General features: G+C 39.2%; 1 protein-coding gene across 1 annotated transcript in view; it reads left to right on the top strand.

The window, feature by feature from the left end:
* Nep3 (M13 family metallopeptidase neprilysin 3) overlaps window positions 1–27363 on the top strand; it is a 353718-nt gene that overhangs the window by 8789 nt on the left and 317566 nt on the right. Inside the window, exon 2 of the mRNA XM_090387832.1 lies at window positions 15912–15939. Within this exon, the coding sequence (XP_090243958.1) occupies window positions 15916–15939 (24 nt within the window). The 5' untranslated portion in view covers window positions 15912–15915. The remainder of the gene's footprint in view (window positions 1–15911; window positions 15940–27363) is intronic.

Here is a 27363-nt window from a genome sequence, read left to right on the forward strand (position 1 = left end):
AAAGGAAAAATGAAATGCAAATGAAAATCAAGGTATCAAAAACAAAACGGCAACATGACACAGGACCTTTACAAATTTGTAGTTATTAACTTATATGACATTAATTAAAGTTCACTTGAAAACATTGCATTATTCGTGTTCTATTCGATGTGAACTCATACATTGCATTTTGTTTTGAATATAAACATTTTCATAAAATTTACTTTTGACTTTTTAGCCTCAGGTTTATATCGGAACTTGTATATAAACGCAAACAGGCTCATACCTCATACGTGTATATAAGTTGTGCGACTTGTGCCCGGTATATGTATCTTATACAGGTGTACAGCCTGTCCTTCTTCACAGAAAGAATAATTAATAGCCCTTGGGTTGGAGAATTATGTGATCCTGAAAACTGGTCAAGCTGCTCCGCGGAGTTTTGCTGAACCTTGAACGGAATTCCAAATTAACTTGCCTTGTAGATTTAGTTTCTTCCATCCAAAATATCTTTGTGCTAGGGAATGTCAGCCATTTTTTGTTTACGTTAACGCAAGTGGTACTTAAGCAATCAATAGCAAATGAGAATGATAGCACCAACTTTATTTTTACGACTATCAGCACATGTTGACTGTAGTGAACATATTTACAAAATTTATAAACCCCTTGAAGCTACTTCTGGCCTACCCTGTATATGTTGAGACACGCAGCAATAAAGAATATCAGGCAAGAGGTGTAAAATACGATCTATGAAAACAGACAATTCATTTTTCAAGTTTGTTATTTCTGTTCTGTTACTATCGAGCAATATTGAATTCCATTTTGGTCGATGCTTAAAATATGCTTCTATTATACGCCTGTTTCGCAAAATAAATAAATAAATAAATATAAGGGAAAATATCAGTAGAGGTACATCGATATTTCGACAAATAAAAAGCAAACTTATAGCTACGCGAGATTTTGAGGATAAAAAATAAAAATAAAATCGAAATAGAGGCATTCCTTGGACTTTGAGCGGATATATAATGATAGATAAAAAAATCTAACTCCGCAGAATTTCAAACTGAAAGTATAGAGAAAGAGATGGGAAGAAGATAGAGATGATGGATAAAGACAATTACTTAAATTGCGGGATATCCGCCGATAAGAACACTTGGACATTAGACGACCAAAGGAAAATCAAGAAAAGGAAGCTTGTTAAAAAGAGCTAGGAACACTCTGAGGAATCGTTTTAAAGCTGTTTGCTGTAGACTTTGTATATAATAGTTTCTTTCCAGATGGTTCGATTTATTTTTTTTTTTGAAGGGATAAACATAAGCATGGTGGACCTGAAAACATATCCAATATCAATTTTAATTTCCAGTTATTGTTATTCTTGATTTAGGAGGCAGAAAGTTTGAATAATAATTAAAATAAATATGAAGAATTATTACAAATGATGGTAATAATTTCAAAATTTATTATAGCAAAAATATAACAGTAATTCGAAATACTGTACAGAACTAAAAATGTTTTCTTTATAAAGTTCATTTATTTGATAGTTTGCCTTTCTGCCTTTTAGATAGCAATACATGACATATATGGCGCTGCTCTACTGTAATAGCGCTTTGCTCTCATTTTGAAAGGAAAAAATAAATAAATAAAAAAATAACAAACATCCTCCAAGCAAGAAAGCTATTTATTTTTGGTAGCAAAAAAGTTCCCAAGGGCTCAAAAGGGATGTCTGTGAAAAAGGAGTACTAATAAGCTAAGTGTTAGGGATCAGAATACAGAGAGTCTCCGTGAAGTACTCTTCACTCTCGCCTCATGGTCTTAGTTACCTTGGCGCCTTCTAAAACAATCCAAAATAGAGTCTAGCTCAATGATGAAAGACTGATTCATCTTGCTGATTACTTCCTCTCCGCCTACTGTATATAAAAGAAAAATCTGGTCACAAGCATGTTCTATTATAGAACATACTTGAATCAGGATAGCAATTCGAATCAATTGCTATCCTGAATATTTTTACTCATCACAGCTTAACATCCTTTCAACACTCAAGACCTGGTAGATTTTCAATTCTAATTATGGTATCTACAATTTTACAGAACCAATTTATCAACATTAGCTAAAGTTCGCTATTCACGGGTGACAAATGAAGGAACCGGAAGACTGACTATGAAAGGAATGAAACCAGCATCATAAAGTGATGACAAACACCAGAAACATTGACAGCTGGCTGTCGTTGCCCGAATGAAGCTACGCACTCAGGGGTGGGTGAACGAAACGAAATTAATAACTAATGGGCTAACGGTAAAAGAGAGAATGTCAATTAAAGTGACGCGTTGCAGTAGCCCCCAATATAATTTCATTAAGGTTTTCATTAGTGGCTGGAACAATGACCTTTGGCATGTACATCATTAACGAATCATCAACTCGTGTTCCCTGTCCCTTTCTCTTATTCAGTTGATATTAGAGCTTATAAAATGTTGGAGATGTAACAGAAGAGATTATAAATATACTGTGCCGAGTTAGAGTGTGGGGCAAATAGAGCCACAGGATGGAGCAGAGAAAGATATTGGCACACTTGGTTCAAGGCCAATTGATTCGAATTGGCGTTGAATCTTGCTAAGTTTTCTATGTTGTTCTTTACGTTTCTTGAATCTGCTGTAGAAGAGAACATGTGCAAAATGAATCCACAACAACAAATTCCCTTCACTGACACTGCTACTTTTCCTACCAGAAAAATGTGCAGAAATCGTTAATAAGGTATTCAGATAAATGGGATAAAAAATCAACTGTGTCAAGCCTTAAAAGGTCAAATAAAGCAGACCATATTCTACTTTTTGTTTAAGAATATGACAAAGTACGTGTCTAATAAAAAAATAATGCTAATAAAAGGAAGTGACATTATTATTATTGTTGTTATATTATCGCTCCTTGATGCGGTCTCTACCCCGTGACGGGTACTGGTACCAAGTGCACAGGGTGGTTGTTATGTCTGACTTTACTGTTGGTCGAGGACCTCTTTGACTATCCTACAGGTGTTCAGGATTGCGACTTTCTGGAGTTCCTTGTATGTGTTCTCTAGGAGACCTATTGCTGCTAGGCTGTTATGTAGGGTCTTTGGCACTATACCAGTGGTTAACACGATGATCGGGATGGCCATTACTTGTTGCATGTACCACACTCCTGTCTTAGGTCAGTGCATTTCCTGATCTTGAACTCGTGGGTATTTTGGAGGTTGCCATGTGTTGGGCACCGCTGTCAATCAGATAGGTAGTCATTTCTTTCTTGTCGACAAGGGTTATGTCCGATCTGTTGTGCGGGATTGTCTTATCCGTTTTTATGGCGCGGTCCCAGTACAGCGTTTGGGTCTTTAGTACGGACTGGGGTTCGTAGTAGTAACATGGTAAACTCTTTTTGATCAAGTGTATTTCCTCGACAGCTTCTGATGATCCAGGTATCCAGGATAAGTCATCATCTTTCCCAGTCGTGTCTATGAGTGTAATCCGTCTGGGTGATCACCTTGCATCCTGCGGTGATGTGTTGAATAGTTTCTGAGGCCAGGTGGCATCGTCGACATGTGTCATCTCACACTCCGGGTTTCACGGCGATGTATTTTTTATAGTTCCTGGTGTTCATTACCTGGTCTTGGATGGCGAGCATGAATCCTTTGGTCTCAGGGAAGAGCGTCCCGTTCGTGAGCCATGCATTAGAAACCATTTGATCTAGGTGGTCTTGACGTCAATGTACAAATCGAAAAGAGAACACACGCAAATTTACAGACAAATAAATATTTGGGTTTTTGGGTTGATGTAATCATTTACGGGTGACCCTAATATCATAATTTGGAGGTCATTGTAGTGTTTACCATGGAGTGTCTTCTTTGCTCATCTTTCTAACTTTGTTTGTTCCGTCTGGGTGGGAGGGGACGCCCCGCTTGGGTTTAATGGGGTATGTCACTTGCCTGTTTTGCTTATGAACTGGTAAAGTGCTGCTGTGCTTTTCTGGAAGTAATCCTGCAGGTTAGCTATCGCTGTCTTCTGTTGCTCGATGAGATCTATCAGGCCCTTTCCTCTTTCTTTTCGAGCTGTTGTCAGTCTCTCCACGGCTGACCTCGGGTGGTGTTGGCCGCTCTTGGTCATCATTGTCCTTGTCTTTCTCATGATATCATCCAGCTCGGCATTAGTCTAATCTATGATCCCAAAGGAACATGTTAGCACCGGGACTGCATAGGGGTTTATAGCTTTAACTGTGTTCCCTCCGTTCAGCTTTGCTTTTGAGCAGTCTTTTGAGTCTCTGATGATATTTTTCGGTCAGGCAGCCTTCGATCTCCGTGTGCTCTTACTGCTGAGGCTGCATCATCTCCAGGTATTTGTAGGTCTCTTTCCTCTTTACTAGTCTGCAGCTGGTAGTTTCGACCGAATAATGCAATTCGTGGGTCTTGCATTTGTCTAGAATAAATTCCATCCTATCATTGCTGAATTCTTCGGTGATCCGGAGTAATTGCTGGAATTGTTTCTCGATTGCCACGTAGAGCTTGATATCATCTATATACATCTGGTGGGAGAAGGTGTACAGGTTTTTTCTTCCTTCTTTACGGTTATATCCGTACTTGCTGTTGTTGTGCATAGTGGATAGCCGATTGAGTGCTAGACAGAACCATAGTGGGCTCAGGGCATCTCCCTGAAAGATTCGTCTCCTGATAGGAATCAGTCTGGTTGTGATATTCTCTATCTTGATGACGGTACTTAATTTCTCCATAATTACTTCTAGGAAGTTTGCCACTGCCGGATTGACTTTGTAGATCTTCTGCATCTCTATTAGTCAGCCATGAGGCAGCGAGTCGAAGGCCTTGTGGTAATCAATATAGGTGATATATAGATTTTGGCGCGTCTTGTAGACTTGCTGTATAACTGTGACTTCAATGGTTAATTATTCTTTGTATTTTTTGCTCATCTGCTCGCAATTTTTCTGATGTTCAGCCATGATGTTCTGGCTCTCCAAGTGGTCTGATATTTTCTTGGTTATGCAACTGGTCAGGATCTTGTGATTCGTTCGTAGACAGGTGATCGGCCTGTATTTCTCCGGCTTTCTTGTGTCTTGGTCTTTAGCCTTCAGATATCTGATTTCTTGAGTTAGAAAACCTGGCATTGTCTCTGGGTGACTTATCGTTCGGGTGAACTGCTCTGCTAGGTGCTTTTGGGTGCAAGTGAGCTTCTTGTAGCAATAGTTGTGGACGTTATCCATTCCTGGAGTTAGCCAGTTGTCGGACTTCCTTATCGACTGTTCTACTTCTTCTTCTTCCCGAATCTCCCATTCTTTCATCTTTTGTACGTCCTTGGTTTTCTTCCGTTATAGTTCTATCCAAGGGCTCGGCTATTATATCTTGCTTAATATAATTGAATAAATGACATCCACCCCAGATGCCTTTTTTATGTCCCTCTTTAACAATTTCCCCTCCACTTTCCTTTCAATTATCACAAAGCCATTTAGCTCCTCGTTTGAGTCTGGTAAACCTCTGGCCTCCACTTCCCTAAAGAATTCCTGTCTAAATGACATGTAAATGCACAATACCTATTCAAATTGCCCGCAACCTGAGCATCGACAGTATTAACCCATAGCCATCATGTGGCCCAATGTGATTCGACCCCTTCCTTCTACTCTTAATATAAGTGTGTAGAAGATTTTGTTGTTTTTCTTCGCATTCTTTGTCAGAGACTTCTCATAATGTGTCTTAGCTTTCCTAATCTCCTTTGTGACTTGATTACAGCTTTTGTATCAGTATTTCTTCGTTTCTATGAAAGCCTAGGAGCTTCTTTGTTTACTTCCCTGAATATTTCCCTCAACTTAGGCCATGTTGCGCCGTATATATTGTCTATAAATTGCGTGTGTTCTGTGGTCGATTTGCTATTAGCTGAAAGAAAAACCCGGATTTCCGGGAGAAAACACCAAGCTCTCCTCACCTGAGACCGACTCACCCACAATGGAAAAAGGCCAAAAAAAGTTTCTCGCGTCATTGACGGGATTCGAACTCGTGTCTTTTCCATCCGGTACGAAGAGGATAGTGAGTATACCAACGGTGCTACCCACGATAGCGTGCCTTAGAAAAGCCAAGAAGGAAAAAATTACATTACCCTCGCTTTTTTAGATGGGTTCCGCAAACGTTTCTAGGGCGTTTCACCTTGCAAAATAGGCAAACAAAGCAAAGAACATATGAAATTTGTGGACAGAGAATATACTGACGATTCGTGGATTTAGTTGTCTGTACACAAATTCTAAACAACTCAATTCAATCCTGGGACGATAAGTTTCAGCCCAATATCGAGCATTTACTTTGTGGACTGTTGTGGCAGTAACGAATTGAGCAGCACTATGATTATCCTTGCTTATACAAGACTATTACTGTGTTTCGATTAGTGCATCCGATGCTAGTGCTAACATCAGTGGCGCTTCGGGCGAGGCGGTTTTAAGTGGAGCTGGTGACGAGAAGGCGCCCTCTTACACATTCTGAAATGGTGCCCCGGGCGATTATCCGTTTCGCCCGCACTTAACGTTGGCCCTAATCTCATCTAAACACGATATTCCTCTTTTGTATTATCATACACAGCCAAAAGAAAGAGAAGCAATAATCGATTCTCTTTTCTTCTGTTCTTTCGAACTACCTTTAGCACACATTTTTCCTGAAAATGTCAACCTAATGAAATTCAAGTTTTATTTTATTTTTCCGGTTTCTTGATCGTTAACCCCTTCACGACATCCCTTGATATATCAGAATTCTATTGCTTCGTTAACAAATAATACATACGATGAAGACTGGCAAATAATTAATCTTTAAAATTCCAAAGATTATGCTTCTGTTGATCCATGTGCAGCACCAATAGAATTTTAATCGTAGTTAAATTATGGACATGGTAGTGAGATTATAAATAAGTTTACAGATGTAAATTATGTTTTTTGAAAACACCTTTCGGATAATATTTTAGTTTTCCACGCACTAATTAAACACAGCGCAATTGTGTTTAATTGGGACACAGGTCTTTTAAATTAATGTTAAGGCACACTTTGATAGTTTTAATCGATGGTGAAATTCGCATTATTTGCCCTGCAGCAATATTTGAGCTTAGGTGAGCATGCAAAAGTTCTAACAGGCTGAACCTTTTGCAAGTCCGAACTATTCTGTGTACGAAAAATGCATAGTTGTTAATGAGGGACAAATATTAATAGAATCTTAGGAAACAACATTCTTTGGGCCATGGGGCTTTTGCAGTAGCAAATCTTTCTCTTTTTTTTTACTACATTTCATTGCAATGGTTTTGGACTCATTCAGTTCAGTTAATATCTAGCCCCACTCGACTAATATTTGCATACATAATGAGGGCTCTTAAGTTCATTAATCATCGGTTAATTAAGAGAAGATTAAATGACTACGTACTGATGGCTTCTTTACTAGTTTGGTTCTGTGATTTTATCTTGATAAAAGAAGCTACAAAATACTACTAAATGGCATTCAGTCTTGTACTTTCACTTTAATGTAGGTGTTTCCCAAAGGGGCTTCCCTTTGGGCTTTTATTATTCAGATTTTATATAAACAACTTATTAATTACGCTTTCTGAATCTTTTTTATCATATGAGTGTTTAAGTAACCCTAATGTTGTTATATTTTTATGTTGCTTTGCTATGCAGGCAATTGTTAATATGTAATTCCCCGGATCTGTCAACAAACTGCTTTTATGATGTTGGCTCTCGTACGTTTTGAATAAATTGGGAAAATTTCCTTATCAGACAAGAACTCACAAACATATATTTGGAAGAGTCAGAAGATAAAATAAAAAAATGAGATAAACAAAGTTGCATTTCTTCAAGAAAGTAAAAACATTGCCAAGATCTCAGAGGTTAAAAGGGCCATCAATAATGAAATTCTAAGCAACAGAATAATCACTTTAACAGAATTACGAGGAATCCACAGTTTTACTTCACATCTCAAATATGTTCTCTTGCTCGAAGAATCAATTAATCTTTCTTAATGGTGGATGAAAATACCAGGATATGGTTGGACTGAATGGTAAGGAATCAGTTAGACCCTTGAGACTGAAATAACATTATTAGCACAGAATCCAGCTGTGAGGTAATGGAGTTTTGATGGCTTTACGAGTCTTCTTTCTTTCTTTCTTGCATCCGCAGAGCAACCACATTTACTTGTAGCTCCCAAAATCCCTAAATCCTTGCAGGGATTAGGGGGAAAAGATTCTCCTTAATGAAAATGTGTCGTATCGATACCCAAGGTGTCTACATCGAAGCGGCTGAATTATGGCCGATTGAAACTTATCGCAGCAAGTCTTTCTTTTGTTTTTTCTTCTTAGAAGAAAGTAAGGTAGACGCTTAGAAATTCTACAATTTTATTTCTCTGTTTTCCTGTCTTTATCAATTCATATAGAATCAAACCGAGATTCTTTATTTATGTATTACTTATTAATCTAAACTTATTGAGCAATGATGCCCAAGAGGTCGCCTCTCCTCTACGATGTTGAAGGTTTAGAGTATCCCGTAGGATTCGCGAACTAGACTTCATTAAAAAGAAAAGCTATAATGGAACTAGAACTCTAGTCACCAGTCACAGTATACTCTACGTAATCAATCCTACAATGAAATGCGAAAGAGTACGAATATTTGTGTTGAAGAAAAATCCTATTGAAGGTTAAAATCGATAAGTTACGCACACTCTTCCATTTGCATTGTGCGTCTGAACAGTGCTTTCTCAGGTGAGGTAGTTTGCATATTTGTGGTGCAATCGCTGTTTAAATTATGTAGGGACTTAGAGAGGACCTCACAAAAGGCGATTGGCATAGTTTATTGACCCTACTTACTCAGACTTGAAACAGATTGGAGGCGTAGCTAGCACCTGCCAATGACGGGTGTGGTACTCTTGAAACAAAATTTAAATAGATCCTATTATTCATTATGTTGAAAGAATCCGAAGGTAGACGTCATCAGTTCTATTTTCGAACTTTTGTTTAACCTTTTAAATGAAAGTCACACGGCCCATTGACCCTACTGGGCCTTGTGATCTATTATTAATTATAATTAGTTTAGCTGAAGTGTAATTAGTGTGGTGAATACGTGTTTGGAAAGATTGTTTGTTCTGCCTTCCTTGGGCCTGCTTTCTACCAAACTTTCGGTGCACGTCGGCCGTTTTGAACACAGATTAATCTAGCGCTCCATTTCGTCCAATAGATATTTAATGGAGTTGAGGTTGTTAATTCGGTTTCTTAGTATTTAGATTTGATCATTCTTCCATTAGGATGTTTTTCAGGTGCTGTATTGTGGTAGGTAGAGAACTGCGAAGCTGAACTGCCCTTTCCAACATATCCCAGACATTTTCAATTGGACTCGGATCTGGAGAATTAGGTGGCCAGGGTAAATGTTGAAAATTTTGGGAATGTCCTCGAACTGTTAAGATACAATTTTGCACGGTGGAGAGTTGCATTGTCGTCTTGAAAAAAAATCATCGTAATCCGGGCAGAAATGAAGTATTGCACGGTGAAGGTGGTCCGATACGACAGAAAAATATTCATTGGAGGTAACACAACCATCTAACCGTATGCGTGGAGCCCGTTCGTTCCAACAGATATACCCCATGACATGTTACTATCTCCAGCCGCTTGAGTGGTGTATACAAGATAGTCTTGATGCATGGTTTTATGAGGTTCATGCCAGACTTTCACCTACCACTGGTGCAAAAAAAAAAGTGTAAATTGAGATTCAGCAGACCACATGATTCTTTTTCACTGTTTCACAGTTCAGTTTTGCCATTAGCGTCACCATTCCAATCGAACCTTTAGATTTTTTGCAGAAAGAAGTGGCTTTCGTATAGGCACACGACTACAAATCCAAGATTCTTCAACTCCGGCTGATAGTTCAGTAGGAAATGGGTCTTTCTTTCCTAACTTGAATTTTTAAGTCATTTTCTGCACACTGGACGATCTATTTTGTCTCATAATTCGCTTTAAATTCCTGCAGTCTCGTTCTTGGACTTTCTGTTTCATTTCTTCCTTTTAGAGTTACATTCGTCATTCTTCTTCCACAACTTTTCTGAAAATTGGAACGATCACCTGTCTTTTCCCAAGAGTAAATCTACTAAGAAGCCGCAAGCAAGCATACAGTATTTATCCTAGACCAAGGAACTTGTGATCATACCATTTGACAGCTGATATTTGCATACCATACGTGTAATTATCTGTTGACGCCAATTACTAAGGCTTCTAAGATTTTGGCCAGTGAATGTACATATAAAATTATGCCGTACTTTGTGTTTTTTTTAAATATATTTTATATTAAAGCCTGCCTACCACGGAGTCAAAATTTTATAGGTCTTAGTGAAATATGGCCTTTGCCAAAGTGATACAATTTCATTGCAAATGATATTTTTAATCCAGCGGGATACTAAAATTTGCCATTTCGAACAAAATATGTTATTAAAATTTGTTATTACGTATTGGACGTAGTAACAACATAATTCATCGTAATTCTTAGCCATTGAGTTTAAATCCAACACTATGGCCTGGATAAAAAGTGAGTGTTCCCTTTTTATCCTGGTCATGAATTACCGAGGTGTATTCCATTATTATCTCTTATGGCAGGACAGATAAAGATTTTTTACGTTCACTGAGGCAATTGTCTTAGAAATTATTCTTTTCTTTTGATCCATCGCATTACTTCCCCCCCCCCATTAAAATAGCCTATTCCCTAAAGTCGCTGTCTTTCGACTCTGTTTACGTGCGACAAGGCGAATTTATTGATAAACATCATCACCCTTACTGGTAGTAAAATGGCAAAAGCCCAGTCAGAAATAAAAGAAAGAAAGTATCCTTTGTAAGCTAAATATACACTGGTGTGCAAAACTTAAGGACCGACACTATTTCTAAAGGTTACAACCACAAAATCTTTACTTAAGGTACTCTTTACTGATGAGAGTAGATTCAGTCTCAGCAGCGATTCTGGACATCAGCTAATCTGGCAAGAGATTTGCACACGGTATCACCCCGCAAACATCACTGAAAGGGATCGATATGGAGGTCGAGGTGCTCTCGTCTGGGGAGGCGTTATCTTGGACGGACGTACACAACTCCAGATACTAGAAGGCGGTACTGTAACCGTGCATGCTACTGTACTGAGGTAATCCTTCCCCCATCTGCGTCTGTTCCGAGGTGCCATTGGCCCCCCCGAGTTCATGTTTATGGATGATAACGCCAAACCCCATCGCACTGCAGCTGTTGATATGCTTTTGGAAAGTGAGGATATTGTTCGTATGGATTGGCCTGCCCGTTGGACGATCTAAATCCCATCGAACACATACGGGAAGCTCTGGGGAGACGCCTAGCGGCACGTCCACACCCACCAGAAAATGCTCACCAGCTGAAGATGGAGCTGACAGAGGAATGGACGATGTTACCGCAAGACCTTATCAACAACATTGTTCTAAGTATAGGCAGGCGGTGTAAAGCCTGCATCGACATTAGGGGTGGCCATATCTCCTACTGAAGACCACCTCTTCCCTTTGCTTCATCTTTGGCAGTGATGCATCTGTATCATGGCAGCCAGTGCTATGTTACCATTTTTTAATAAAGTCCCTCTGTATCGTTTTGTTTCCGTTGCTGTGTCGGTGTTGTTTCCTACATCATTTCTGTACCTCACGAGGTTCCTTTGGTATTCTTTTCCCATATCCAGATCACTCCTATGAGAAGCTAAAGATGAAAACCTGGCTGGTCCTTAAATTTTGCACACCAGTGTACATTTTCGAGTGTCTGCTACTAATTTTGATTTATTTCTGTGCAGTTACTTCAACACTATCTTTTTGACATCTTTTGCCAGTCGAATTTAATTTAGTTTTGATTCCTGGAACTTTTTGCGAAGTTTTTTTTTATTTAAATCGTTGTTGGGTGTAACGAGAAAATCGAATTTATGTTTCATTTATAGGAAGTATTGAAGGAAGAATTATTTCAAGGTTTCTTGAATCACTTTTCATGGGGCAAAAGTTTTTAGGACGAAGGAATTGTACAAATACTTAACAGAAATATTGCAGATAAAAGAAGTGAATGAAGTCATATAGTATAAATTTAGAAGTGAATTTCGTCAGCTAATGCTGCATTAGCTAAAAACTAATTAAATTAGTTAAAAGTTTGCTCTTTGAATTACTTTTTCTTATGCTTTTACTGACATATTTCATCGTATGAAAACGGAGAAAATATACCAGATTTGGCTGAGTTAGTGGAGCTCAGGAGAGGGTAGCATGGCTTTTTCTCCCAGAAACTCCTGTTTTTCGTCCAGAAAACAGAAATCCGACCGCAGAACACACGCAAATTACAAACAGTATACACGGAGAATAGTATGCATAGAGTTAGGGAAAAAAGGCCTCCGGTGGTTCCTACATCTACGCCATATAAACTCTGGGGAGACAAACAGTATCACTGTGAAAACCAGAAGGTATTGTGCTTTGTATGACATACGAGTATTGTGTTGGGTTCTGTTGGCTGATCTGGCTTTTAGTCGAAGGGACCCCTGGTCGGACCCCACGATGCCCACACATACCACTAGGAGGTACCCAGGCTGCCCATAATTCTTTGGCTGGTCTCGCCAGGGTCGCCTGAGCTTCCTGGAAAGAGACCAAGTTAAAAATGGAGTACAGGAGGTACAGGATGGACTGAAGAGAGTGAAGAAAAGGGAGAATAGACAGACCGATGGAGGATGTAACGGAAAGCATCCTCCGCAGGTTAGGTGGGATATCTTCTAGTTAGACGGAAAGTGGAAGAAGAGGACCCCATACAAGGGGATAATCACCTCCTTATTCTTTCTAGAAATTCCTGTATATCATTGACAAAACACCATGAGCTATTCTTGCAGACCGTCTGCACTGTCAGAAAACTTCATATCTGCCTCCACAATTATCCCCAGGTCCCTTTCATTCTCTACCACTGTCAGTGTAGTACCACACAGTTTATACGTTACTCTGGTGTTACTGATTCCCATATGCAGTACTTTACAATTGTCAACGTTAAACTTCAGTTGCCACCTCTCAGCCCATCTGCTCAACTTTTCTAGATCCTGTTGCAGCAGCGTACTGTCATTAGTGTCAATAACAACCCTGCCAACCTTCGTATCGTCTGAAAACTTGAACGTTAAGCCTGATATACCATCATAAATATCATTAATAAATGCAGAAAATAACACTGAACCCTGAGGGACTCCACTAATAACATTAGTCCACGAAGAGCAGTGTCCATTGATTACCACTCTCTGTCTTCTCCCACTCAACCATCCCTTTATCCTTAGCAGCAACTTTCCTCCAGTGCTACACTCATCATTATACTCATCAGAGTCATTAGGCCTATAACACACTCCTATTCTCAATTTTGATTTCCCAGTGCTTATGTCACACCAAACTGAGTCGACACTGCGCTGTCCAGCCATGTCGACTGGCTGTACTTTATATCCACCTTATAACCATTCATTCACTCTAAATGCCTGTCTAGCTCTGCCTTAAATTGATTTAAGCTATATACTTCCACAACAAAACATGGAAGTCTATTCCAGCAATCAACTACCTGCTGGCTAAAGGCAAATTTCCGCACAATCTATTTATTCTACAACTGTCTTTCCTCAGTTTTAATTTATGCCCTCTTAGGTTCGTAATCTGAGCAAGAGGAGGAATTCCATCAGCATTTAGCTTGCTCAATCCGTTCAAGGCATTATACATCTCAATCAGGTCACCTCGCAGGTGCCTAGTCCCCAGGCGCTGAAATTTGCAGAACTTAAGCCTTTCTTGGTAAGAGCACCCATTTTTTTCCTCTTACCAATCTTGTTGCCCTTCTCTGTACTCGTTCTAGCAACTCTACATCCTAAAATGAAGCTTCCAGACCTGTACACAGTACTCAATGTGTGGCCTGACCATTGCCTAGTACAACGGGATAATGACCTCCTTGTCCCTGCTAGCAAAATTCCTATATAGCATTGATAAGACTCCATGACCTGCTCTGGCAGCCCGTCTGCATTGCTCAGCGAACTTCATATCTGACTGCATAATTACCCGCAGGTCTTTTTTCATTCTCCACTTTCCTGAGTGTAGTACCACAAAGTTGGTACGTTTTGTTTCCGTTGCTGTGTCGGTATTGTTTCCTTCATCATTTCTGTACCTCATCAGGTTCCTTTGGTATGCTTTTTGTGTATTCATCAATATTATTGATGAATACACAAATTATTGTGTATTCATCAATAATATTGATGAATACACAATAATGAATACAAAAATATTATTGATGAATACACAAAACAACAATGGGCCCAGCGCCGAACCCTGGGAAAATTCCACTAATAACATTACTCCACGAAAAGCAGTGTCCATTTATTACTACTCTCTGTCCTTTCCCAATCAACCATCCCTTTATCCATTGCAGCAACTTTCCCTTAATGCCATACCGCTCCAATTTGTATGGTCTCCAATATGTTGCCTGCTCTGATGAATCCCGTTTCAAAATCTATTCTGCCGATGAGCGTATCCACATTTGGAGAAAGCAACATTAGGCCATGGCACCTGAATGCACTGCTTGTGTTCGGCAGGCTGGAAAGTCGGTATGGTTTGGGAGCCGTTTCCGTGGGCATGTCCTTGGTCCTCTGTTCACTTAATTAACGGCTCGTTGGCAACGCCTACCTTTCTATCGTCACCGAACAAATACACCCTTAATAATGACAGTGTGTCCAGACAATCCGGTGTCTATCAACAAGAAAACGTGCCATGCCACAAACGCCCGGCAGGTTGCTAACTAGTTTCAGAAATATTACAATGACTTCTTCGTCCTCTCATGGCCACCTATATGAGCCGACCTCAACCCAGTTGCGGTGAGGGATGAGTTAAACGTACTTTTCTCTGTCTCTGAAAATTACACTGGCTTCGGTCAGCGTACCTGGTGGTACCCAACTGACCACTAGTGGACAGGTTCCAGTGGTGTTCCTTCTTCTGATTCATGTGCTGATTGAAATAAAATTATTAGAAACATACTTCCTCGCAAAAATTAGCAACTGCCAATAACAGTACACACCTTCAACGTTTTTTGAATGTATTTTTTTCCCTCACTCATTCCAATGAAACTGAGGCCTTTCTCGGTGAATTCTTTTAACCAGACGATCCAAAACTGGTGAATAATACTCCACATTCGATGTCTTACTTACATGGTGGAATAAATTCCTTGTGAATTATTCCTTTGCTATCCAAAAAAGGTGATCGACATAGCTTTGATTTTTGAAAACGAAATGTTGTGTCTGTTTATCGTCATACCTTTTGTCTCTCTGTGGATCTTATTGGAAACCCCACAACTGGTCACCAGTTACGTCCATAGTACTAATTATCTTCTAGATCTTAAGCCATCTGAAAACCATGTAACCAGCGTAAAGCACGTAAGCAAGAGAGAGCATTTGCTTTTTTGTTGCGCCACTTAGCACAATGAAAACGGCTTGAACAAGACAATCTAATACGACTGCGTGCGAACGACTTACGATAAGTCAACGATTCTGTAGAGGGAAGCTGTCATGTAGATTAGCTCCCAAGGCGAGTTGAATCAGGGTCCTGTGTGCTTTACATTCGTGAAATGGGCGAAGTTCTGAAACTTATTTGTCAAATCTTGCATTATTCTGATTCAACAAAGTTTTTTACCTCAATTTCGGTTTAGTCTGGCTGAACTCAAATCTATCAAACCAAATCTCGGTAATTTGATGCGGAAAAATACTATGCATCAAATTACCTCAGATTTTCAATCATGGCCTTAAAAATCACCTGTAACTTCGCTTGAACGAGTGTTTGCTTTATTCTTACCCGGCACTATAGCAACAGTGATTAATGATTCTAATCATATTTATCTGAAAACTCAAAAAACATTATACTAACATTATTTTCTTCTTTTCAGGACCATGAATGGAATTCAGCTCCAGCCGGTAAGTTTTTTTTTTAAAAATTCGTATCAAGATTTAATAACACACGAGTTGTTTTCTATAATTATCGTGAAATTTATTCAGGTTGTTTTTTTCGATAAACGTGTAAACTTTTATCATTCAGATCCATGTGGCCTAATTGGCCTTAAAATCTAACAGATAGAGGAATGGCTATTTCTAGATTGGTAGAAAAATCAATAAACATGCATAAAATCATTTTAGTATCAAAAATAAATATAATTTCTCTTTTATAATTGGTAAATGATTAAAGAACATCTCTTTCATTTGAAAGAGAATTATAAATAAATTTTAAATTTATTTATAATTCTCAAGCCATCTTGAGCAAAGCTTTATATGAAGAACTGGCTGAATTTGCGTGAATCAGAATTCAGAAAATAAATATCACTCGATGAACTTTCTTTTTGTAGATGGATTTAATCAGAAGTTAAGGAATGGTAATCTAAATCATTCGTGAAGATTCTCTCTCTTTTTTATTCTTTATAAAAATTCTCGTTTATACCATTAGTCAAAACCACATTTTGTTAAACCACAACCACGATGCAATTACTTTTCTATAGTTGGTTTTTCTATATGAATTCTCTTTGACAAATATAGCAGAAACTCATAAATCGGGCATCTTCGCGCGTAGCACATACCGGATTTTTGGGACGCTGGCTTTATGAGGTCGTATCGTATGAAATTTGCTCGCAACATACTCCGCTGTGAAATAACAACAACATCGTGTGCAGCCACAAAACCATCCCAGTCGTGTTGGTTTTGGTAGTGGAAAACTTTCCGATACACAAATTTCTACTAGCGAAGTAATGATGACACGCAGAGTTCCGTTCAAGAAACAGATGAGCTTGAGACTGATGGAATTTTTGTGGCGCAGAAACATTTTTAGTAAGAAGCAGAAAGAGAGAGAGAGAGAGAGAGACAAGGGACAGCGCATTAGGACAGGGATTTGTGCGTTGGAAGAAGAAAACGGGTTTCGCTGTGGTCTAACCAATAATGCGTCTGACAAGAATGTGGAGGCAGAAATAAAGAGGAACGAAGAAGGAAAATTATTATTTGAAATAAACGAATCAGAAAAGGAAGGGGAGAATAGGCGAACAAAGGAAATGAAGCGATAAATTTAATCTCTCTCTCTCTCTGTATCTCTTTCTTTCCCCTTCTCTCATTCTTTCTCTTTGTCTCCTTTCCTTTTCTCTTCTCTCACTCTCTTTCAGCATTTTTCTTTTGTCCTCTTTTCGTCTCCCTCTCTCTCTCTCTCTTTCTTTCTCCCCCTCCTCCGTTAATCTTTCATTATCTTTCTGCAGCACTCTTTGCAAATCTCTTTTTTCATTATTTCGCACTCTTTTCAACTTTCTTTTTCTCTTTCTTTCATCCCTTCTCTCTCTCTTCGACACTATCTCTCTTTCGCACACGTTTCAACTTTCTTTCCTTTCGTACTTTTTCAATTACCTTTCCGAAAGATATTGAAAGTTTTTTCAATATCTTTCGTTCAAAATCTTTGCAAATCTATTTTATCATTTTTTCGCTCTCTTTTAAACTCTCTTTCTCTATCTTTCCTCCCTTCTGTCTCTCTCTCTCTCTCTCTCTCTCTCTCTCTCTCTCTCTCTCTCTCTCTCTCTCTCTCTTCAATCTTACAACAGCTTTCTTTCTCACTCCTTCCAACTTTCTTTCCTTTTGTACGTTTTCAATTCTATTCTCTTTCTCAATATCTTTCTTTCCTTTCAACTCTTTTACTCTTTCTTTCCTCCCTTTCTCTCTTTTCAACTCTTTTCTCTATCTTTCCTCCCTTCTCTCTCTCTCTTCAATCTTACAATATCTTTCTTTCTTTCTCACACCTTCCAACTTTCTCTCCTTTTGTACGTTTTCAATTTTATTCTCTTTCTCAATATCTTTCGCATTTTGCCAACTCTCTTTTTGTCTATCTCTTTCTTTCTTCCCCCTCTCCGTCAACCTTTTAATATCTTTCTTTCGACCCCTTTACAAATTTCTTTTTTCATTATTTCGCTCTCTTTTCGACTCTCTTTTTCTCTTTCTTTTCTCCCTTCTCTCTCAAGTTTTACAGTATCTTTCTTTCGCACTCTCTTCAACTCACTTTCCTTTGATACATTTTTTAAATTCTCTTTCTCAATATCTTTCGCATGTTTTCAACTCTCTTTTTCTTTCTCTCTTTCTTTCCCTGTCCTTTTCTCTTTCTCACTTTCAATATCCATCTTCCTTTGTTTTGTGAGAGACAACTGAAAAGTTGTCTCTCACAAAACATATTACACCTTGTGACCTTAATTTCGTTTATAGGCGCAATATTGTCTAAGTAGCCCTTGCGTCAGAAATAACCATACCATTGCAAAATATAAGTATCTTTCTTTCGCACTGTTTTCAACTCTCTCTCTCTCTCTCTCTCTCTCTCTCTCTCTCTCTCTCTCTCTCTCTCTCTCACTCAACATCTTTCTTTCTTTCCACCTATTTCTCTTTCACTTTCTCCTCTTTCATTTTCTCCATTTAATTCCATCCTCTCTATCTCCCTGTTTACAAAAGTCGACGCAGTTATTTACGTCTTCTTGTTCCCTGCTTCGATCCACAATATTTCATTATTCGTCCTTTTCAACGTACCTCGTTAATTGTGTCTTTTCCGCATTGTGATTGATCGTGCCAAATTTCTAAGCGGCAAACTGTGACCCTTATTATCACCTGTCTTTTTGACAGGTATATTCAGAATTAAGAGTCCGGAATTCGATCCGAGTATCAACCTCCGATGACTCCCTTCGAGTAAATGTCTGTCGTGTCGTTATTAATGTGCAGTCGCGTGATTCTGTGTAAAAATTTCTTATCTAGCGCTGGAATTCTATGGTAATAAAAGCCCCTTCTGGAGACTCGCAGAGAAAATGGATGAGCGGATAATGTACATAAAAAGTCAATTTGGTTTAAGGTGCTCGACCATCCTCGCTGCAAGCCCCACGAAGGGCTTTTGTTAGTTTAGAATTCCTGCAGCCCTGTCGCTTTTGGCATTCATGAGTTTCTTTCGCAACTTCCTGTTGCTTACGGTATTTTGGGATTAAGTAATAAAGCGAGACAGGAGTACACGAGTCGCCAACTGCCAGTTCCAGCATAACACCAAGTTGCTGATTTTTAATCAAAAATTCGCTGCTCACGTAGCTGGTATTTGATGTACTTCTAAAGGGTAAAAGAAATTGCGACAGTGATTAAATGAACAGTACGAACCAATCAAGATGCTGTACTCCCCTTAAGATTATTTCCCCTGCATCAGTAATAGCAGATATTTCTTTCTTCCTTTCATTTTTAACAGTTTTATGTAGAAGATTGGAAAGTTACTAGAATGTGTTTCAATAACTTATAAAGCTTTCCTAATATAGATCAATCACAGTATATGGCATTATGATTCAGATTCAATAATTTTCGGTTTTCCTCTGCTAGAGCTAACGCTGAAATCATCGCACATTGATAAATGGGTGGATGAAAATCCCATAGCTATTATGAATGCTTCTTTAGCCATTCGCAATTGTTAGAAAAGTCCACGATTCAAAATAAAATCAGTCTCAAGTTGTAGCAATGTAGTAATCACTTGCATATTTGTTTTCAATTTGCAAACACGAATTAATCGTAGAGAGTGAGAAGAAATAATTTGTTTCATTTATGATCAACAATACGAGATGAGGCTAAAAAGAAACGAGAAATATTTTTTAAATCATTTATTAATTTAAATCCAACAATTTCAATGTTTTTCCCCTTCAAAGTTCTCTCCTGACGCGCCTATGCAGCGCCCCATTCGCAATTTTCAGGATCTAAAACAGCAGTGGAAGTCCTCAGAAGATACCTCCTTTAACTGCTGCGTGGTGTTCCTCTGAATGTCTGTAAAGTCCTCAAATTGTTTTTCCTTTGAGGTGGATTTTAATTTTCGGGAACAGAAAAAAGTTTCACAGCGCCAAATCTGTCGAATAAGGTGGGTACCAGTGTTGTGATCTTGTTTCCGACGGTCTTGGAGCGCGATCTCTCGAATATTTTCAACATTTTCATCTGCCGTTGAAGTTGGCGGTCTTCTTGTTGTCGTGGACATCTTCCCATCCCTCTCTGAACCGTTTGTGCCATTTGTACACACGTGGCTGATCATGGTTTCATCACTGTACACTTTCCATAACGTTTTTGCACAATTTTTAGTAATAATGCACTGGTAAGCAACGATTCTCGTTTCATTTTAGCCACACCTTGTAGCTGTCTTCAATATTCAGCGATCACTAACTTCCACTATCTCTTATTTAGTATAAAATTATATCCTCTCCGAGTACTGTCAATAACTGATTTTACTATGTTGAATCGGTTTTCAGTTCTTTCTTTAATAAGCAGGTTTTAAGAAGAGTATTGTTGGTTATTTTAACAATTTCTTTATCTTTTAATTAAAGAAGGTAGATGAGGGAGAAAAAAGCAGTTAGAGAAATTGATAAAGTTTTATTGAACAAAGTCAGCAGATGGCTCCCTTGGAATGTGACATGTGGAGTAGTGAAATGGAGTCACCACAAGAGAAGAGTTTTTGTGATGCAGTAACTACATCTACAGATATTTTCGTAGCTCATTCGAATGTCAATTGTTCCCCCCCTTCTTTTATTAGTTTTTCGTGACAGTATAGTGGTTCGACCCTTGTCACTCGTTTGGAGAGGTCTGAGTTCGATCCCCGTCGATAACTGCAGGAAAAAAGTTCTGTTCCATTGATGCTACAATTAACCGATTTCAGGCGTTGGGAGTAGAGTTCCCCGGTGAGTTATTCTGGGTTTTTCAGCCCGCAAAACATGTAGCTCGGCCTTGAACATACACTTCTATAGACAATTCACTTATACGGATATAAGTTACGCATGGGAGCCATTAACATAATAATTTAACAATTTTTTCAATTGTCAATAGAAGTTAAGAAGAGGCTGTTTATCTTCTAGTCCAGGGGTACACAAACCATGTTCCGCGGGCCACTTGTGGCCAGGCGACTCCACAAAGGTGGACATTTTGCCCAACGGCCAGTACGCTATGTCCCTTTAACACCTGCCCAACGGAGACACGGTTTGCAGTGGTGCGTCGAACACAAGGACTGGACAGCAGCGCAATAGGGTAAGGTACTCTTTACTAATGAGAATAGATTCAGTCTCAGCAGCGATTCTGGACGTCAGCTAATCTGGCGAGAGGTTGGCACACGGTATTACCCCGCAAACATCACTGAAAGGGATCGATATGGCGGTCGAGGTGTTCTCAGCAACCTAAGGTGCCGATTAATAATAATAATAATAATAAACCTGCTCTTGAGGTCTCTGGTCCTCTTGAAGAAATGCTAAGGAATTCTGACTATTTAGAATTTATCAAAAAAATCGCACAAAGAAAAATTCCAGATTCCTTATTAAGAGGTGACAGATCCTCTCAGCTAAATAGACCGAACCAGACTACACACCAGTTACCAGCTGCACAAGGAGAAATAATGCATCAGAACACCAGAAGACCAACTAAAGCGGCCGTCAGAGATTCAGAACTGAACTACAAAAAATCCAAACAGCCCAAATCGAGCTATCAGCAGCAAAACATAGCTGCAGTGAACATACAACAGCATTACTTCCGACCAACAACGAACAGTAATGCAACAAATACATCTGATGGTCACAACATGCCGTTTGAAAGTATCTCTAAGAAGACATTTGAACCAAGAGCATGGAGGATGAAATCAGCACCTATCAGCAGTAACGTTACTTCCAAGCAAGACAAGGAGACCTTCTTCACCCAAGCAGCTCAGAATCGTGATGCAGTTATTGGCTATAATCCTAACACATTGGGTATGAAAACGGTGCAGCTCTACGCTCCACCGTTTTCATAAAAATACTGGAGGGCAAGGCCCTCTAGCATTTTTATAAGTCGACTATGCCCGGAAACAACAGTAGAACAAATCGAAACCCTTCTGAAGCAGCTCAACATACCCGGTACCCCATAAAGGTCCACACCAGGCATCCATCCTATTCTTCTTTCCGGATTAAGATCAAAAGTCCCAATACAGAAAGATATCTAAACACAGATATCTGGCCCGCAGGTTTCTTGGTAATGCCATCGTTTGGCAATCATAATGAACAACCAGCGGTACAAGCGATCTCGAGACCACAGACGGGCAGTGTGCCTCTCTCTCTCTCTCTCTCTCTCTCTCTCTCTCTGAATAGCTAGGCAGCGAACCAGACTATCCCTTCCAACTTACAATCATGCAGATCAATGCACAACACTCTAGATGCGTTGCTGATGAGATCAGGCTCATTGCAACGAAAAATTTATTTGATATTATATGCATTCAGGAACCTTATGTCTCTAAGCACATTTATGGGCAATCTTCCAAAGTTATGGGATATCCCATGACTACAAGAATCATCCAGTCCTCTGCTACAGATCCTAAATCTGCCATCATCATATTCAACAACAAGCTGGATATCACTGTTATCTCTGGCTTTTGTAATCAAAATTCCGCCTGTATTTTGGTCTCTACATCAACTTTCTCGTTCTACTTACTGTCCCTATATTGCCCACCATCAGCAGATATCAATTTATCACAAAGATATCTAGAACAGGTGTTTGCTATTTTAAATCCCACATATTTAATAATTATAACTGATTCAAACTCGAAATCTTTCTTATGGTTCAGCAGTGTCTTGGACAACAGAGGTAGGATTTTCGAGGAATTTTTATTCACCTACAATTTGAATCTGCACAACTTACCCAACCAACCGCACACCTTCTCAAACGTCCACGGAGAATCAAACATTGATTTAACCATTTCAACGTCCGCCATGTCCTCGAGGATCTCTGATTGGACCATACATACTGACTACACAAACAGTGACCACCGAGTAATCACTTTTAAGGTATCTTTTCTTCCAAATACTACAGGTCCCCCTCCTTCTCCTCCTCCAAAAGATCTTAGAAGATTTTCTATCAAAACCACCAAATAGCCTTTATTTATGTCTTCAATTCCCCAGGATTTTAATGTTGACACTCGCCGGTCTTTGAACCAGTTCAATGCCTCAGAATATGCATTCTACGTACAGGCTGCCTTACTTCGTGCTACAGAACGCTCCGCTAAGAAGAAAATTAGCAAGCATACTACAGTTCCACGGTGGGCAGCTGAACTTTCCACTCTGCGCAAAAAAGTACACAAAGCACGCAGATACTTTCAACGTAGAAGGTCCTGGCCTGAACCAGAAGTTACCAGACTAAAAAATATCTATAAAGGCCAGCGGAACGAATACATAAATACAATTGCAAAACAAAAACTTGCCTCCTGGCAACACTTAGTTCACTCCACAGGAAATTCTGAACCCTGGGGTCTATTATATAAAATTAGCAAAAACAAGTATTACTCTCATGAAGTGTACAACACTGTAGTGAACAACGACACAGAAACCACTAACTGGAATGACTCAGTTAACGCCATCCTGGATCGCTTGCTTCCCCTGGACGATCTCACCACAGAAACTCCAGAACAAATATCTATCAGGAACAGCAACTCAACCTACCACTCCTCATATGAAACGGATCTCTTCACTCTTCCCGAGCTAAAGCTGGTCCTAAGCAAAATAAATATCCATAAATGTCCGGGTTTAGATCTTGTGGAAAATGCTGTAATTATCAAATTTGCCGAAATCTTTCCAGAAATACTTCTATGTACAACAAATGTCTTACTGAGGGGATATTTCCTAATCTCTGGAAGGTAGCTTTGATCAAAATTATTCACAAGCCGGACAAAATTAAATCTGATCCCAAAGCCTACAGACCCATCTCTCTTTTGGCAAACCTTAGCAAACTATTTGAAAGATTGTTAGCACCCAGAGTAGCAGATTTAATTGAAGGTCAAAACTTAATGTCTCCATCTCAATTTGGTTTCAAGAAGGGAAGATCCTGTGAAGGCGCCTTGGTCTCTTTAGTTAACCACATATCAGCTTCGAGGGCTAAATATGAAATGGCCATATTCGTTGACTTCGAGGGACTTTCGATTCCCTCTAGTGGGAGAGCGCTCTCAATCGTCTTACCAAAGCCAAGTGCTCTCAGCAACTGTTCCAAGTTATTAGTAGCTACTTCCAAAATAGACTCATCGAAGTAATCTCTAAACAGTAGTCTCTCTCAAGGACCATCTCAAGAGGATGTCCCCAAGGATCAGTTCTGGGACCCCTCTTCTGGAACATAGTTTTGGACAGCTAGCTCACGCAAAAACCTGAAAATATCTCTGCCTTCGCCTATGCCGATGATTTAGTTCTTCTAATTCCAGGTCGATCGCGTTTTCAACTAGAACAATCATCCAATATAACTCTTTATGAGCTAATCAAGTGGTCAAGTATACATAAACTGCGAATATCTGCCACAAAAACAAAACTGATGGTTTTTAAGGGCAAGTTAGATTACAGAAGACCTCCAAATATAAAGATAGACAGAAAGCAAATCCCTTTTGTTCCTGAATTAAAACATCTTGGCGTAATTTTAGATGGCGGGTTAATCTTCTCCTCTCATATTAATCACCTCGCCTCGAAGATTAAGAAGTTCACTGCAGCAATTATCCGAATTTCCAAATTGGACTGGGGACTAAATAGGAAGACTCTCTTACTACATTATACAGCAGGATTCGTACGAATAACAACATATGCTTCGGGAGTCTGGTTTCATAGAGCCGTTAATGTTAAACTCCGTTCCAAGCTCATCTCCATTCAACGGATTATGCTGCGTGCCATGCTCCAGACCTGCAGGACAGTGTCCTCTGCTGCTCTGCAGGTCCTTGCTGGAGTCTTACCACTAGACCTGCATGTCATCTTCAAAGGACTATGCTATCGTCTAAAGCACGGAGTTCCAGGCGAGATTCTCGGAATCTCATGCAACCTAACTGCTAACATCAAAAACGAGAAACGGAGAATCTGGAATGAACTTATCAGTGTGTGGCAATTACGATGGGATTCCAGTACTGCTGGTCAAGTCATCCGCTCTTTTGCTCCCGCAGTTACTTTCTCTCTCAACAAGAACGTACGCCAATGTTTTTCTCCCAGCCTAACAACATCGTATATACTTACTGGGCACGGCTCCATCAACTCCAAACTATTTCAATTTGGCTTGTCTGACACCAATCTCTGCTTGTGTGGTGCTGAGGAAACCTGGACGCACATTCTGTATCGCTGCAGCCTGTACCACGATGACAGATCTACACTACAAGCTGCTGTCAGCAACTTCTCTGAAGGAAATGAAGTGGCGCTGACTGAAAATTGGCGCGCACACACAAACTGAACCTTCTCAAAAAATCATTAAAGAGCTACAATCAGTTTTTAACAGTATCAGAGGATGCTGAGAGTTATGTCAAAGCTAGTCATATCATTGCTCAAAAAATTGCCAAACGGTCGAAACCATTTTCTGATGGAGAATTTGTGAAGGAGTGCCTTGTAGCAGCACCTGAAGTTCTGTGCCCAAACAAAGCTAATTTTAGATGCCTTCAGAAAGATAAGTTTGTCTTGAATGACTGTTACTAGGAGAGTAGAAGAACTGGCATTGAACATTGAGGAGACATTGAAAAAAAAGTTGCTAGCATGCAAATTTTACTCATTGGTATTGGACGAAAGCACGGATTTAACCGATACAGCTCAGTTGGCTATTTTTATTCGTGGGATCGACGACGAACTTAGTCTTTGAAGAACTTTTGGCTTTATGTTCCTTGAAAGGAACCACGAAGGGAACAGACATTCTGGACGCTACGAAAACGACTCTTGCTAGATATCACCTCAGTTTGAAAAACCTCTCAGGGTTGGCGACGGATAGAGCCCCAGCTATGGTTGTAACAAAAGCAGGATTGGTAGCAATTAAAAAAAAAGAACAAGAAACAGATACTAGCAAATTTGCCAGGTACCATTGCATCATTCACATGAAAAATTTGTGTGCTAAATCTCTGTTTTGAAAATGCCATGAAAGTTATCACAGACAATGTGAATTTCATCATAGCGAAGGGTTTGAATCATAGACAGTTTCAAACTTTTCTACAGACGGAATGGGATGCTGATCATGGCGATGTTGTCTACTTCTCCGACATGCGATGGTTAAGCCGTTCAAAAGTGCTCACGACGATTTTTGAGTTGAAGGATGCCATCCAAGAGTTCCTGACATCAAAAGGCAAGCCAGTATCAGAGTTTGACGATCTGAAGTGGTTGGCCGACTTTGCCTTCCTTACGGACATTTCTTCTCATTTGAATGAGTTAAATTTGAAGCTCCAGTCAAAAGATCAAATGCTGCATGTCCTGTTTAATCACATCAAAAGCTTTTCAGATGAAATTAGAACTCTTTAAGTTTTTTTTTTTTTATGTGAACCCCAAACACGAGAGGTATTAGAATCTATAGTACTTAGTACCGTGCTTGGGTTAAAGTGCCAACTTTAAGACCAGAATTTAACTCATTTCCAAGGAATGTTGAAATTGCAGTCTATAAAATATGCTCCTCAATATATGGCTGCAATATCTCAGCTCCAGACCGAGTTTCAAGAGAGATTCCAAGATTTCCGCGCTCATGAAAGGACTCTGAACGTGGTAACTAACCCCTTCTCTCTTAATGTGATGGAGACTCCGGGGGGGGGACCTCCAAATGGAAATCATTAACCTTCAATGTAACTCAGACTTGAAAATCAAATTTGATGAAGTGTTTCTCCTAGAATTTTATCAAAAATATGTAGAAAAGGAAAAAAATGTCAATTTAAGGATGTATGCGGCAAGAATCTTTTCCCTCTTCGGAAATACGTACTTATGTGAACAGATGTTTTCTGGAATGAAGCACTCCAAGTCAAAATTGAAGACACAAATTACTGATTGTCATCTGGAGCACTGCCTCCGATTAGCTACCACAGAAATAGTTCCTGACATTGAATTATTAGTGAAAAATAAAGAGTCAGTTTTCTCATTAATCGAATCTTTCATTACTTTAATTTCTATTGTATTGTAATTAAATTTGCTTATAAATGCACTTGGTTTCGTTATTTTAAACTTTAAAATTTAAACGATCCATAGGTTTACAAAAAATTGTTATTATATGGAGTAGAATTCAGAAACAACTCTAAAGGGCAATATAGTAAAGTGCATGAAACAACACTGCAATTGGATTTTAAGCGTTTTTACTCAAATTTTCCCTTAGGTGTTGCTTCTGAATTCGAGCCTAAAAGGGGTATATAAGACTTGTCTATTGTATGGCCCGTGACGTGTACCAAATTTTTAAATTGGTCCGCGACTTCCAAAAGGTTGAGCACCCTTGCTCTAGTCCATGAACACAAACAGTGGTCTATTATTATGGCAAATGTAAGGAAAGACCGGCTGTGCAATTGCTGTTCTAATCATAAACACATCTACCAATACAGTCTGGAAATGAACTCCAATAAAGAGG

This window comes from Mastigoproctus giganteus, chromosome 13 (genome assembly GCF_048544385.1).
Source record: "Mastigoproctus giganteus isolate SK-2022 chromosome 13, ASM4854438v1, whole genome shotgun sequence".
NCBI classification, from domain to species: Eukaryota; Metazoa; Arthropoda; class Arachnida; order Uropygi; family Thelyphonidae; genus Mastigoproctus; species Mastigoproctus giganteus.